Source organism: Cuculus canorus, chromosome 1, assembly GCF_017976375.1.
Source record: "Cuculus canorus isolate bCucCan1 chromosome 1, bCucCan1.pri, whole genome shotgun sequence".
NCBI classification, from domain to species: domain Eukaryota; kingdom Metazoa; phylum Chordata; class Aves; order Cuculiformes; family Cuculidae; genus Cuculus; species Cuculus canorus.
Window position 1 is genome coordinate 52847763 of NC_071401.1, and position 16769 is coordinate 52864531.

Below are 16769 nucleotides of genomic sequence, written 5' to 3' on the forward strand. Positions count from 1 at the left end.
CTCTCTTGAAGTCAATAGAGCTATGTTAGGATAAAGTTCAAGTAAGTCAAAGGACAGTCCTGTTTAATATTAGGGCAGACAATTTATTTTGTGAGAGTAGACTCGCTGAACACGAGAAGAGCTTATGTAAACGATGGGAGAGATATTCTGTCCTGTTATCTTATCTGATTGCTTAAAAGAGTAAGAAGTTGATACAAGTGTTTGTAGCTTGAGATTATTTTATGCTCGTTTTTTGCTTAGGTTTAGGGGCTCATCTAATTCCCTTAGAAAAAAGTGAAACGTTACTAGTGCTCAGCCAGATAGGGATGACTCTAATGTGCTGTGTAAGTATGATCTTGAGACTGAACCTCAGCTTTTTGATAAAATGCCAGACCAAGGAGAATTGGCATTATCTTTTCAAATATACAATTTCCAAAATGTGCCAAAAAAAAAAAATGCAGGAAGTAGCTGTACTGCCCGGAGCTACTCATCGCACAGATGGCAGGTATGGTGTAACCAAACAAAATTCTGGCTGTGATGCTTCCATCATGTAAGGAACCTCATGAAAGTGAAGTTAACTATTTTGTTTAATTACCAGTTTATGTATTTGATTCTCTTTTCTTTTTTTTCTTTGTTCTGCAGCCTTGAATGCAGGGCAGGTTGGTTTGGCACTATCCTATGCAATCACCCTCATGGGAACGTTCCAGTGGGGCGTTAGGCAAAGCGCTGAAGTTGAAAACCTGGTAACGTTTATTTCTTCCTTCTTACCTGTTGGTTCCTTTTCATAGTTGTGACATGAGACCATAACGATGGGATTCTTCTTAATTAATTTAAGAAGTTAATACCTTAGCAAGTGATTGAAGCACTGCTTACAGTCCATAATGAAAAACAGCCTCTTATAGGGTATAATTTGTCTGACTGATTTTGAATTGAGATGAATTGTGCTCAGTGACTGTTCCTCTCCATTCATAGTAAGGGAGGCTTTATAATCTCCCCTTACAGCAGAAAGGAGACTGTCTAGTTGCATTGTAGACAATTGCATTGCAACTCGCAAAAATTACAAGAAATTATTCCCTCTTTATAAGTAAGATTTTTTTTAATATTTTTTTTTTACATTTGGTGTTATTACATTTATTATTTATTATTACATTTTTAAATTTGATTTGCCCTTATGGCATTTTTGAGGTCCTGCTAATTCACTGCAAAGGCTTATATCTTGTTAATTTGATGTAAGTTAACAAATATATGAGAGTATTTGTTTATGGTCAGCTGAGAGGATTGTGCATTTTCCAAAATATATTAAGTGAAATGCCTTCTACCAATTTTCAGTATTTACTAGAATGTTGTAGTTTGCCTATCTACTTTCTTAAACTTATAGATAAGAAAAAAAATAAAAATAAAATGAACATACTGAGCATTAACCTGGGGATTTTTATGTTGTGTTGACAGCTGAAGGCTACTTGTAATTATGATTTGCTGACCATAGTCTGGGAAATACATGTAGTCCTTTTGTAGAAGTTACAAAGCCATGTTTAGTAAGAGATAAAATTAATAATAACGTTAGGTTTGTATTTTTTTTGTCTACCACATTGCTGCTTCAGAGCATTTTTCATACTTGAATAAACTAGTGGTGACAGACTTTGACGAGAAGAAAGCTTTCAGGTTTTTTCAAACAAGTAGGGAAGTTTTGAAAGCATTAATATGTTGGACTCTAATGTAGGGAGTTACTCTCTTGGAGACTGTGATTCAGAAATGGTTTGGAGGACAAAGCCATACCACTCACTGAGTTGGCTTCGATGCAGAATATTGATTGTTTTATGGAGGTGTGATTAGCATCAACTCCTTTGACAGGTGAACATCCACCAAAAATTCCTTGTTATTAAAGGCTGACTACATCTAGGGAAGGCATGAACATCTCTCTATTCTGCTGTCGACTCCTTCATTATATGCTTTTCCTTGGAACTTATTTTGTAGTGTAGGTAGAAAGGGTAGGTGGCAAGGAGGTCAGAGAATTTGCCACCTAGTGACCTCTGCCCTCAAAGCCACTCCAGGCAAGATAAACCTACTGAATATCTTTATGAAGTTCTTTTCGTGATCCATCTGTGAGTGAATACAATTAATTAAATGCAATTAATTGTATTGAGAAGATGTATGGATGAGGATGCCCACCAAAGCCTAAACAGGACTTCTGTTATTTGCCCAAGGGCAAAAAAGGTGTCTAGATAGTTCAACTTCTGTTTTTCTTTCTGTAAGTTTTAGAGATGTCAACAAATATTGCAGTTTCTGTGTCTAATAATATGGTGACAGCTATCTTGGATTGTGGAGTTGCTTGTGAAAAAGATATTTGAAAGATTTGCTGGAGGTGAGCACAGTGGTAATGATGAGGACAATAAAAGGGATGATGAAGCCAGTAATTTGATGCAAGTAGCTATTGTACATCTCCCTGTAGCTGATAGGGTAGTTTAGTTTCCAGCTTTGTCTTCCCAACACGTGATGAAATGGTGTCATCCTAGACAAGATCGACAGACAACTCTCATAGCTTAAATTTCTTACTACTTATGCACATACTTAGATTTGTAATTAATCCCACTGATTAGAAGTGAATGCTTCTGTTTGGTGTGGATTTATGTATTATGATGGATTTGGGTCTGTAGTAGGATGAGATGCAGTCTTTCCACTTTTTCAGTTGTATAAACTAAGCATAAGATGGTACCAAATACTCTCATCTCTGCTTAAACAAAAAACTGTGGAATAATTTGTATTGAATCTTTGTAGGAAAAATACATGCGCACACGTATATGCATGTAATATTAGCAATATATGCAATAAACTGAGATTTATATATCTATTTCTTCTTTTCTCCTCTTAGATGATATCAGTAGAAAGAGTAATGGAATACACAGAACTTGAAAAAGAAGCTCCTTGGGAGACCAACAAGCACCCACCACCTGAATGGCCAAGTCAAGGAATGATAGCATTTGAAAATGTTAACTTCACTTACAGCCTAGATGGACCTTTGGTGTTAAGACATTTGTCTGTTTTAATTAAACCAAAAGAAAAGGTATGTATGTGGCTGGTTTTGGCCATTCGCAAATTAAGCAAAGATGATATGTTGCCAAAGAGCTGTGTGATGAAAATATGCTATTAGGAAGTTAGTAAGTATTCTTTTGAAAAATAAACCTTAGTCATATTTAATAAGAAAAATAGAGCCTATTTATTTCCTGTAAGTGTAGCATAAATGCATCTGGGAATGTTACATCTCTGTCTGTCAAAGGAAAGGGTTAAGCATAATGGATAATTTTCTGCTAAAATTTGAGTGTTGTCAGAAAGTGGCAGGTAGTCAAAATACTGACTAAGCCCAAATTCCATTCAAATCCAAAGCAAATGGAGCTGCATTAGGAAATTGGGGGTTCAATAGAGAGGGCGTAAGTGGAAGGAAGGATGTCAACTGACAAGGTGAGCAGAGACAATTGAAAATAAGGGATGTACATGTTCTTGCACAGAGCCCCAAAACGGAAGAGAGAAGAAAGAAATACAAATCAATTGGATAGCTTCAGAATTGGGGATTTTATTTCAGTTCCTTTCGGCTACCAATCCAATTAACTGTTACCATTAATTAGATTGGTTGCCAAAAGAAACATAGAAATAAAACTATTGCTCCTCTGTAAATCTGACTTTCTTCCCAATTTTGACACTATCCCAATTGAAAGAGTGCTGCAGGGAAGGTCTCCCCCACAGACAAAATTAAATTAGAGCCCTTCAGTGTTAATTCGTGCTTTGCTACATTTCAAATGCACGTGTACTTTTTTGATTAGGATATCTTCCCTAGGAGGCTGGTTCAGCTCTCTACAATCATTGCCCTGGCCTCATTTGTAACATGCTTTTCCATTCAATCCCAAACCTGTTTCATTCCTCAAGTGGACCTTTTTAATAACATGCATGTTACAAGAATTCAACCCAGCTTTGCTGCATGGAGATGATCTCATGGAATTAGGTATGGGTGAGTTAAAAATGGTCCTTAAGAAGAAAAGCTAAAGGGGTGTTTATCTACTCTCTACTTTTCTTGCCTTTGAGCCGTCTCTCTAGCTGTTATACGTTACTCCAATGTAATAGCAAACAAGATGATTTACATTTCTTAGCGAGACACAGAGATAAATAAAATAAAATAAAATAAAATAAAATAAAATAAAATAAAATAAAATAAAATAAAATAAAATACAGAAGCAAGAGATACTAGCAATGCATGACTCAATCCTGGGGGCAGGAATGGAAGGAGTGACTGAGGGGTTTTATTTTTGCTGAGTGGTTACACTGTGGCTTTGTCATCCTGAAGTAAATTTGCCCAGCTTGAAAGTGTTGCCAAGAACTTCTTCATATTTGTTTTCTGTGATGTTTTGCACAATTCTGCAATAGAGGTGCCACTGTGTAAAATAAATCTCCCAAGCATCTGTGCTCCTTATATTGGTTTTAATTATGGAGAAGCATCTCTTCAGAACTAGGTTTCTGCTAGGGATTCTGCTCGTGCGGTTGTCAGTGGGAGCTCGTATGCCTGTTCGGACCCCTGGCTCATACAGACTTCTGGCGGCTGCGGTACCACTGGCAGGATGAATAAGTTTAAACTTATGCTGTGCTTGTAAGCTTTTTCTTGTAGCCACCTCAGGGCTCAATTTGGGAAGCTGTAGGTACAGTAAGAATTGAGGACGTGATTACTAGCGGATCACTCATAGCTTAGGATCTCTTTTGATCTGCTTGTCTCAGTGTTTAGTATTTCCCTATAGTCAAAGCAGACTAGGAAGGACCCTCTGTTTTAACCATCTTTTGCCGGAGACAGACCAGCGGAGTGCTCATGTAAGGAGCTCTGCTAGCAGCTTGCCACGATTAACCTTGTCAGCTACTATAAATGTTAGTGTGTGCAGCCTTGAGTTTTAAGCATCACTATCTTTTGTTTTAGGGTGCTTATGAATACTTATTGACCAATATATTGTGATATGCACCTTGTCCGGACAGATCTTAAATCTGAGGGTATGGCTACATGAAAAAGTTAGGAGGGTGAGAGTCTAGATTTACAGCATGGCAGCTGTTGGCGTAAATACTCTCACAGCGAAGTATGAAAGGGAGGTTGCCCGAGGGATCATAAAGACACAGGCAGTTTCTGTGGAGTAGCTGACATGCTGTAAATCTCACTCTCATTTTTTGTGCAGTTTACTTTGAAGTACAAGTGACGCTGCGGTAACGATAAGCACAGCGTGGCAGGTGTACTCCTGTGTATGCACACATGGCTTACATTGGGCAACACAGTCCTGGCCATATGATTCCTGTTACGTGGCTGGGACTCCCATTTGCAGACTGACACTGTGTTTGCACTGGCTATGAACATGGCCCTCTGAAGAATACAATGTATTAAAATAAATAAATAAATGTGTATACTGAGAGCTGTTTCGCATTCATGTCAATTTTCAGTTGCCTGTAGTCAATTGGACCAAAAATACAAATAGATTCCTCTAAATACTGAAGAGCATAGTCCTTTCATTTGATGCCAAACTGAAAGTGGGATTTTGACAATATGCAGAGCAGCTGCATTTTTATTTTAAGTATCAATGTATTTTTTATGGTTTTTCATTATATCCTTAATACAATACTTAATATCACTGACATTTACAGAGAAACAATTGAACTTTTGTTTTCACAGCTCTGGGTGTCTGTGTTCTCCATTCAGCATTTTCTTTCTGAACTGTAGTGTAACTGTTCAAAACTATTTTCCCTTTGTTTCACTGATATAATTTAGAATGCTAGACATTTTATCATTTATTGTAACAGATTTGCTTAAATTAGGCTGTTTTTTTAGTAATAACCACTGTATAAATGTTAATTAGTTTATATACAATAGTACAATAATGAATTGTTGGATAAAATTGTTAAATCGGAAAATAGAAGTAGAAATTTTAGATTATGCAGCATAAGTTGCTCCTTGCAGTATACTTTTTTAGTGTTTTGTGTATTTTTGATCAAATATGGACGCTGCTGCTTTATCTGAGCTTTGTGTCTCTAACTGTTAGAAAGTTTCTCCTTGCTCTTCCATGTAATGTTTTCTGTGCTTGGTGTCATTCCAGCAGTCATTACTGCATACATATGAGTCTAAGGCAGTTGGTAATTGCCCTCGGTGTCTGTACGTATACTCATGAAGGTTTTAATGTTTCTTCCTCCTTTCTGCACCCCAGTCACTTCACCAGACTATATTGTACATGTTTGTTCCTTGTAAATCTTTCCTCTTCAATCAGTATCTCCAACCGACATAAATTTTATGTTGCACTTCTCTGAACTCTTTCCAGTGTGTTGATTTCTTTCTGGAAATGTAGCAATTAGAGCAGAATGTGGGAAATACTAAATTCTACTAGAACAGATCTGTGTAGAGGGTTGTTCCCGTCACCTTCACTGATACGATTGATTACTGTGCATTGTTTTCCCTAAGAATTCTTTACCTGGAGACAGCATATTTAAAAAAAAAGCTTGCTGTTCAAGTAGTATTTAATCCTCACTAATTATGTCGTCTTTCATTTATTACTGGCCCTACTTTCTCTTAAGTGTTGGTTTCATGTGAAGTATTTGTTGGTCTTAACCCCTAGCCGTTGAAGTTAGCAGTCATATATTTTGCATTTTCTTTGCTTCTTTTTTCTGAAAGCATTATTTTTTTCACCTTGCGTACAGCTTGTGATTTTTCTTTGGGAACATAGAGAAGCCTGAATCATTTCATCTTCTTATTATTCACTGTTTCTCCTGTTTTTGTTTCCTGTTTGGAAATGAATTGCAGCTTGCTCACATGGCCTTGTAGTTTCAGTACTTGTATCCTCTCTGTTGAAGCTAAGGCATGAATGCAGTTTATAACCCTCCTGCTAGTTTTAGCTTTAGAATGTGACTGCTTTGAAGTACTTCACCTTAACCATGAACCAAACTCTGTTTCAGTTATTTGAAATGGGAATATAGCTCATACATTGTTCCCGAAATGCTTTATGGGAGTCCTTTTTTTGGATTGAGAAGTAGGTGCATGTCTGAAATTATTTGTCTAACACCACACAGCTAACCAGGTTTAATATAAAAATTAGTAGCCTTGAATAACATTACTTAACACACCAAACCATTTTATCTTGTTTACACAATAACACACCACATGTTAAGGGAAATTCTTTCACCTTTGAATATGATCCAAGAAATTGTTTGGTATCGAATGTCACCTGAATTCAGACTGATTTGAGGGGAGGTTTTTCCCTCTCAAAAGAGTGTTAATTATAAAGAAATTTTATTTGGTGCTTGATCTACTATAAATCCTGTGACGTTGTAAAACTGTTGCTTGACATATTAATTTGTCTTGAAAAGCTCAAGGTTTAATTGTACAAGCTTGGCTTCTTCTATAGGTTGGAATAGTGGGAAGAACTGGAGCTGGGAAAAGCTCTCTGATAGCAGCCCTCTTTCGTTTGGCGGAACCCGATGGAAAGATTTGGATTGATAAGTACTTGACATCAGAACTAGGACTCCATGACTTGCGGAAGAAAATTTCAATTATACCTCAGGTAAGAGAATGGGTTGTCTGCTGTAAAAAATTTCAATATAATCCCACAATATTTAAAATGCTTTGTGGGGGTATGTTCCATCTTCATCCCTGTGCACTGTAGACATAGAAAATTAAGCAAGACATTATTCTTACTTTAGTAAGGTCTTAATTATTTTAAGATAAACAGAATCATCTTTAGGAGACTGGAGCATTTTCTTCCTAGTTTTGTCTCCTGTCTGTGCCCTTGGAATATTTATGAGTAGGTGTTAGCAGTATGCTGGCACCTTATAGTCTAGGAAAAAGCAGACAATATCTGACAGGAGTACATCAAGCTTCAGCAGTCCTCTGAAGTCACTTGATCCTTTGGCTACAATTTCTGCCTGGTGCATTACCTGAAGTTTCTTTAGTAAGGGACTTTGAGGAACCACTTTCACCTCTCTAGTCACCTCCGTACAAACTGACTGAGGCTAGTCCTAGAAAGAGCAAATGTGCCAACTACAAGTGAGCTATCAGCCTTTCCATTTTTTTTTGAGAAGGGTGGACGTGAGGAGAACGGAAGAACAGACAAAAGAATGGGTCATTATTGTCCTTAAACAAAAACTCGGTGAACTTTAGGAGCTTAAGCACAGACGAAAAAACTAGGGCAGTTTTGGGAATAGCCTCATCTCTGGTGCTGGAGCAGAAGAAAGGATGTTCCAAGAAGTCCAGTATGCCAGAGGTCTTCTCATCTATTGTCTTACTTTCAAATGAGATATTGAATGAGAGATGGGTTATGTATAACCTCAAAACTTCCTGAAAGCAGAACCTGTGTTTCATGAGAGCTCTGATCTCTTCCATGATTGTTTGCTCTCCACTGAAGAAGGAGGAAGGGGGAAAGCTGATAGGCTGCAAATGCAAAGTCATGGCTTTGGCAAATAATTTATATGGAATGTTCTAGCAGGTAGATAGAACAGTAGGCTGGAAACCAGAGAAATTTGTTTGCCATTTTAGCAGTAGTTCTCAGATCTCTGTATTTTATTACAGAGGCTGTATTTGGAGTCCTCACACCATCTTTGTATCTGAATGTTTGCTAGCCTGTTGGCAGGTTGGCATTCAAAGTGTATTACTTTCTTTATACTCACAATTGAAGGAAAATGGTAGGGAACAGTGATTCTAAGCTTCTCTTGGTTACCTGCTTTCATTTATTCCTTTCCCAAGGACAGGAGTCAGAGAAAAGAAGTAGATATTAAAGAAAAAAAAAGAAGAAAAAGAGACACTCCCCCAGCAAGTGGATTGTTGCCAAATGCAGGATGTCTTTTGTTTCTGCATACTGGAGGCTTTGTTATTGCATAGCAGAGGTACTCACTAGAACTAGTCATCTTTTGTATTTGAAAAGGACTTTACCTGGATTGAAGTCCTATTTTTTTGTTTATATGCAGCATTCTTTTCTCCTCAAAGTAGGTGATCATCAGTTCATTCAAGGTCTACAGCTTTTTCAAAGGCTTGCCCATAGCTATTTTGGGTGATTTCTAGGTTTGGAAGAATTCAACCCAGGTGAATAAAGTCATGTACTGAGACAGGAAAACTGCTGGTCAGATACAGTTCCTTCATGTCGAGTGATGCAGATGCGCAAAGTTCACTGCATTTAATTATATGTGGGTTTCTTGCATACATTAGTCTGTTGACATGGTTGTAAACCTATTTTAATCCCGTTGAGTAATATGACTTTTATCAAATCTACATGATAAGGTTTTCATTGTGATCACAAATAGTTTTAAGCATCCAAAGGCTAGCAGGCAACATTTCTTTTCCACATAAGGGAAGACTCGTTTCCATTAAAAATAAGCAAAACAATGAAGTGATGGTAATAAGAAGAGGAGGGTTTGGAATAATGTTTGTACTGTGGTAAACTGAGTGACAGGCATTGTCTCGTAGTGTGTTAATAGTAGTGTCAATAATAGAAATAGTGTAGTATCAGGTAGTTATTTTGCAGCAAGTATCTTCATAATTACATGGGAAGTTGAGGAAACCAGAGGGAGAGATGCTTATTAAAATTATAACTTAAAGCATGCTAAACAGAACCATTCCTAGAGAGTGATGAGGCAAGACTGAAGCTTTCTTATATGTATGTTTAAATACCTACGTGGAGAAATAAAACTGTGCTTAGGCTTCTAATTGCTTGCTTGGATGGAGCTGTGTGAAGGTTGTGTTTGTAAATCTTTCCTATGCAAATGTTGTCTGCCTCCCTGACTGCAAGCATTTTTACAACAATTATTTACAGGTTTGTCTTATTACTTTCCTCTCATAAACCAGACTATTTGAAATAATAATCTGTGTCAGAAATTATAATTAAAAAATATCCTTATCTTCTGTTGCAGTACGTGTCTGTCGTTAGGACTTTTATAATAGTTATGAACCCTTAATAAATTCAGCTTCTTATTTTGCCAACCTATAAAAATGGATTGAAAAGAAAAATAAACGTAACAATACCTTCAAAACATACCAAATGTTGTATTAAAATATGTATTGTTAAACAAATTGCTTTCTAGATGTTTTTGAAGAAAAATGTTCTTCAAGCTATTAATGTTTTTATTAAATTCTTTTGTTCATTCAACAGGTTTTTAGTGACATATTTTGCCTAATGCAACAGATACTTTCAAATAATTGGCATGTTATGTCAAGTAAAGCATACTTTCTTTTACATAGCTTGTGGCACGTTCTGTCTTTGTTAATCCTTTTGTACCACTCAGAGTGGTTTAGAAATAAAAACACAATGAAAGGGTTAAGGCCTCAATTCTGTTCTGATTTGCTGCAGCCCTTTGGAGCTGGGCATTGCGAGGGTTAGATGGGTGTAAGTCATGACAGAGGTTAATCTTGGAATAAGCTGAAGTTATCCAATATAATTTTGGACTATTTCCTAGGGGAGAAAAAAAAGAAAATATTTTGCATATGCTTCCTCCGATCTAAAGAACGCTGACAGCGTGATGAATGGTCTCCATTTATGATTATCACCATTACAGCTTTTGACTTGTTGTCTTTATGGGTGGTATTAAGAGGAGTTTAGCCCAAAAGTCGTGTCAGTGCATGACTCTCAGGTTTGGCAACTTACGTTGGTGAGCGCTGATTTGTTGCTTGAGTAGTTCTGGACCAAAAGTTGTCTTCCCACTTCTCAAACACTGCATTTTCCAGTGCGAATTCATGTTTGCCAGTTTGATTAATGATCTGTTATTGGTCTGAAAGGGAACTGATGTGAAAGAGAACCCACTTCAACCACAGGTAAACCCATATTGGTACCTGAATGGGAGAAGGTACTGATTTGACTGCCTGGTGTATTTTGGGTTAGAGCTTTGCTCAGCAGTGCTCCGGTTCTAAGTAAGCTTGTTCTGGTGCTGTGGCAGTTTAAATTAACTTCTCTGTGTAATAGATTTAAACATCATGTTGAAATGATGAAAGCTGTGTTTCTCGTGGGTTCTGGTGGTAAGTTTGAAGAGCTTTCATGGTATGAAATGGAAAAAACCCACCCACAACCAGATCGAAAAGCAAGACCAGAAAGATATTGCAAGGCCTTTGATTCTTCTCTGGTTTGTGTAGTTCAAAAACAAATTTTCAAAACTGCCCAAACATAATTAGGAGTGTGAGCACATTGACAGTGATAGATGTTGGTTTTCATTAACAATATCGGGGGATAGCAAAGATTTCATGTAAGAGTGTGTGTGTGTGTATATATACACACATATACATATATATATATATAGCTTGTGGCATTAAAACAGTGGCATGTAAATGCCCATTTGAGTACCGACATAACTGTGTACAGCAATTTGCAAACAGACTTGTCCTGTTTGGTAAGTTATCTTCATACAGACTGGTTGAACACTTGCCTCCCCCTGCACCCCCCTGGCTTTAAACATACTATTGTGAAATACTCCTTTGCATTTCATAAAAGATAGCTTGTTGTTGGATATTTCTGTGCTATTGTTGATATAGGTTAGTTCTGATTATTATTAAATTACCCATTGCGATATGAAACCTATGTTTATAATGGAATGCTAATTTTACTGGGTTTTAGGAGCCTGTTTTATTCACTGGAACTATGAGGAAAAACTTAGATCCTTTCAATGAATACACTGATGAAGAGCTGTGGAATGCCTTGGAAGAGGTAAATTACTAAATCTAATAATGTACATCTGATATTTAAAAGCCAAATAGCATTATAGTGTTTGTGTTCATTAGGTGTTACATGTTTTCACCGGGTTTGATAAGGGCATAGCTGTTGAAGGAAGAAGGTAGATCGTTGTGTACATGTTTTTATATGTGTGTGTTTGTGCATGTGTGTGTAGACAGGTATATAGTTTTATAAGTCTTTTATGAAAAAATTATCCTTTGGGATGATGCTTTGCTTACATTTTGATTCATATCTCAGTTTTAATGAACATTAATAGATTCTTAACAATGTGCTTTAATGTTTTTAGAATTCTAATAACTGACACACTGTGCAATCCAACTTGGCACTCACTCATTTTGTGTCAGAATATAAAAGGTAAACCTTGCATACTTATTGTTGTGTCATCAGACACACAATAGCTGATTTAAAAGGGAGTTAGTCATCCTACAATATGTTGACATGTCAACAGGTGCAACTGAAGGAGGTTGTGGAAGATCTACCTAATAAAATGGAGACGCAGCTGGCGGAATCTGGGTCTAATTTTAGCGTTGGTCAGAGACAGCTGGTGTGTCTTGCCAGAGCGGTTCTAAAAAAAAATCGGATCCTTATCATTGATGAAGCAACAGCAAATGTGGACCCAAGGTAAAAACAAATTCTATCATGGTAAGATGAGCTGGGTTTGGTTTTAATATGATCGTATGTATTGTAGAGGTGAACTTCATTAATTTGTATTTCTTGCAGTTTGTTTTGTTATTTGATGTTTTCCGTGGTAGTATCATAATTTGTCTATGCAAAATGGAGTAGTCAAGCTTTGGATAGTGAACAGATGATATAAATTAAGCAGTCAAAATACCTCTAATTTCAGTGCATTCCATAGAGTAGAAAAATTAATATTCAAAGGTTGTTTGTCCTGCAGCCATTGACAAGAATACAAGAACTGCCTTGGAAAAGCAGGTCAGTAACATCACAATAGCCATGAAATAAGTTTAGTTCTGTTGATTTCAAGACAAAATGTGTCTTGAAAATAAATATCTAAATAAATAACTTTCCCCCGCCCCGTCCCTGCTTCCCCCAAACCAAATCTAGAAAGGTGGAAAATAGTTCTAAGCAAATCCAGGTACTTCTGGTTATGAGATGCTGTCCTTCCAGATGGCTCAGGTGCTGGTGTAATAAGGTACAGATAAAATAGGGCGGGATGGGAAAAGGTAAGCTGTCCTAAACACCACAGGAATTGTAAAACAGATTTGGAGATGTTTAAAGCTACAGGAGGGACTCATTTATCATTCATTATTTTGTCTTGTATAACTCAGGCTGGCAGAATGTTCCTGAATTCATTCCTGTTTGAACTAGAGTGTACTTCTAGAAGAACATCCAACCTCAATAGAAAAAAAAATTCAATGACAACCGTTGTTAAATTGTTCCAATAGCTAAGTACCCCCACTGTTAATTTTTTAAACATTTGAATCACTGGTGGAAAAATTTTGGAAACAATACTGTAAACGTACTGCATCAATTAGTCTAGGCTGAATATATAGTTCCAACAAACTATGGCTTGAGGGAGAACTCAAAGTCCAAAGAGGACAATAACACAGCAAGTCCCTCAAACAGATGCATTAAGGATTTTGTATGTCATCTGGGCGTGACTCATTTTTATAACATCTTCTTGGGGGAGAAGTGGTGCCACTGGTGTGACTTTGCAGTTCAGCTGACAGTGAATTTCTAAAACCTTTAGAGAAGTGCATTCCCTTCCCAGAGATTCTCTTCTTTTTTTTTTTTTTATTTTTTAATATTAGTTTATTTTTGGCTGATAGATTAACTGTGATTAATCATAGCTGTGGAAATTTAATGCCATCTTACTCATGCTCCCTATTTTGGCATCTTGCATGTGTGTGTTCTCAACTTGCACTATCCATTTAATTGATCTTGATTAGTGTGTGCTGCAATATATATTATAATAAGGTAAATGTTTGTTTGTATCAACTCTGGGCATAACAATACAAATAATAACTTGGAACTTCTTTGAATTCAGTTTGCATTACAGTCACTATTACCTTTTCCTTAATGTGTTGGTATAACTAGAGCTGGGTATTTTTCATCTGTGCAATCTGATAGCACGCTTCTATCAGGAAATGCTGATGTGGGCTGCTTAACTGAGCAATTAGGGGGGGCATTTTTGGCTTGTAAGGAAAACCTCCTCCTCTTCTGATACACAACTCCCATACCTGGCATCCTTGTCTCTAGCCTGGCGGCAAGCACACATTCTATCAAGCACCTGGGACCAGGAAACCATGGGGAGCTGCCGCTGGCTCTGGAGATGTTATTTCTTTTTATGTTTTTGTGGCTCTTGATCTCTTTGTCTCAGCTGCTGCTGCAACGGTGTCCCTTCACTAGTTCGACCTGGAAGTAAATATGACAAGGCGGAGTTTTGCGGCATGGTGAGGAGAAGGAAGGGTGTTGCAGTAGATGCGACAGCAGGCTGTGAGGTCTGCAGTGTGCCTTACCCAGGGTTAAAGGACTCCCTGCCATGTTTTTCCAGCTCAGCTAGGCCGTTCTTGTCTGCTGCTGAGTGAAGCTGAGCAAAAGAGTGAAGGGAAGGAATTGAGAGTTCATCCTTCTCCCTCCTTCTTACATCTTCCAGCTCCCATATGTCCCCTTGTTATTATACCCTTTGCTTCTTGTAGATACCAACTGCTCTGTGTGCTGCAAGGGTGTCAGTGCCATCATAAGGGAAAGAACAAATTTGGTGGCATTCTCACCTGAAGAATGGGGTCATTTTAAAGCAGTGGAACCATTCTGGAAAGGTTTATGAACTCTGGAGCAGGAGAGCTGAAAAACTTTCTGGGGTTGCTGTGGTGATATATTGAAACAAAATCCTTAGTAACTGAGGCTCTTTCTAAATACTGAGTAAGTTGAACTTAATTAGGCTTTCTGTGCACTGACTACAGTATTATATGTTAACTCCTATGTTTACTGCTAATAAAGGACAAAACTTTTTGGAACCACTCCACTGCCACGTTTTTGCATTGGTTGTTCGTTGAGTCTGATAAAAACAGCCATTGCATATAGTTCAGTTCATTAGCCAGCTTACCTTTTAAGGTTTCATTACATCTAACTGCTATCTGTAACTGTTTCTCTTTTGGAGAAATTATCCAAAGCCACTTAGGAATTGTGTAGTGTAAGATATGCTTCCAGGACAATCCTAGGAAGATGTTTAGCTGAAGATAATGACTTAGCCAGTGTTCTTGTCAGCAGCATGGTTGCTTCTTATTCAAGTCGTATTTATTCTTGCTCTTTAGATAGTTTTCTTTTTAAATAGTCAACTAATTCAGGTTAGACCACATCGTGGGTTGCTATGAAACTTGGTGTTAGATCCTTGACCCATGGTGCCAGTGGGATAGCTATAACACCATTTTGTGCTTTCTTATTATACTTTTCCTTGTGCTGGGAAGTATCATGGTTCCTATTTTCATGTCATCAGATTAGGGTTGGACTTTTGTTATCCAGCCTCCCTGGTTTTGGTATTCAGGTTCATCTTTGGTTTCTAATGTGCTTAGAAGATGATGGGGTTTGATCCATTGAAGTGAGTGACGGAATCATTTGGCACTTGCCTCACAAGTTTCTCATTGTGTGTAGGCACCGTAAAGGGTCCATTTATGCCCTGAGAAGAAGAAGTGAAAAAAATGCTGCTTCCTTTGGCAATTTTATAGAGGGTAGATAGCTCTAACTGGCATGTCATATAGTCTCTACACTCTATCAGCACATAATTCTGTACATGGATCCTTTTCTTAGTCTTTTAGATTTTCTTGCCTTTTTTACCGTCTTTCCAAGATTCTTCTGAAAGTTACTGCCACCCCAAAAACTATACTCCAAGATCTACCATGAACCTTAGACAGGGTCTGATCAAATCCCTGTAAGCAGACATGCCTGCATGAGATTTCATACTGCGATATTTGAAGATGGAGCTGTTAGATCTGTTTCCAATTACTTTGTATTCTCATTTTAGAACATTTGTCACACCCACAATATGACCAGCAGTTTCTTATTGGGGATGAGCTTATATTCAAGAAATACCTGTTTAAGATAGTAGTTTGATAGTATCTGTCTAAGAATGAGGAATGGTTTCTATTGTAAATGTAGGAAGAGATGTTGCTGTAATGAAAGCATATAATAAAGGAAGATATAATAAATGAATGCAGAGGACAGGGTTGTTCCAGTATGAGATATTCTCCTGAGATAACAGTAGGAATAACCTCAGAGTTACAAGTCATTTTGGGCTCTTTAGAAAGTTGTTTTCAATATTCCTGAGCAAGCTATGATTCTTTGCTCTGTAGCAGCTCTGCAAGAAACATCACCTTGAGCTTGACTATAAGGAAAGAATAAAGGTTTTTTACATAATTCTATGGAGTATTGAACCTTTCATTTCACTCTTCTAACCATTGCAGAGAATATATCCCATTGCTTATATAAGCCGCTTCCTTACTGAGCGTTTTCATGTATGGCCCCGATTTGTTTTTTTTTAATTTTACTTTTGAAATTAAGAATAGCCAGGTCATTGAGACACTGCTGAGAGAACAGCAAAAAAAGATAGATAAATTAATACTGAGGTGGAAGCATTGGTGCTGCTGTGATGAGGGATATTAAGGATAAACAACTTCCTTTTCTTAAGATGACTGTTAACACACAGGACTAGAGAGTCTGGCTCTGTCCTGACTTGTCCTCCCATTTCTTTCCCTGTTTGCGTACTGGCTTTGGTTCAAAAGGAGGAGTTGAGGAACACCTGCTTCCCACCATATTCTTAAGCTTCTTTTAGGGAGTAGGAGGGACCAAGCTTTCTCAGACTATGGCCCAGAAACCTGTTCTCTTAAATTCTTGACAGAGTTTAAATGTTTCTCTCCCCAGATGAAGAAGACAGACAGCATGCATGGGAAGTCTTACTTAACTGTTGTCTTACCTAACTGTATGTCTTCTCTCTGATTTGTTCTGTCATCATCATGGATCTGTCTGTTCCTTTGTCATGCTGATTGCTTAAACATAGTTTGTGACAGAAGTTATGTTCAGTCCTTAAGAGCATGAGCTTGTGCTTTCTGCCATGGAGACTTA

General features: G+C 37.5%; 1 protein-coding gene across 2 annotated transcripts in view; it reads left to right on the forward strand.

Annotated features, from left to right (window-relative positions):
• Positions 1-16769, forward strand: part of ABCC4 (ATP binding cassette subfamily C member 4) — a 151342-nt gene that overhangs the window by 108827 nt on the left and 25746 nt on the right. Inside the window, exons 24-28 of one of the 2 annotated variants that reach the window (XM_054087756.1) lie at positions 622-722; positions 2849-3040; positions 7389-7544; positions 11574-11663; positions 12139-12311. In XM_054087756.1, the coding sequence (XP_053943731.1) occupies positions 622-722; positions 2849-3040; positions 7389-7544; positions 11574-11663; positions 12139-12311 (712 nt within the window). Of the gene's footprint in view, positions 1-621; positions 723-2848; positions 3041-3808; positions 4039-7388; positions 7545-11573; positions 11664-12138; positions 12312-16769 lie in introns of those variants that run through there. The other variant, XM_054087759.1, reaches the window with a different exon arrangement.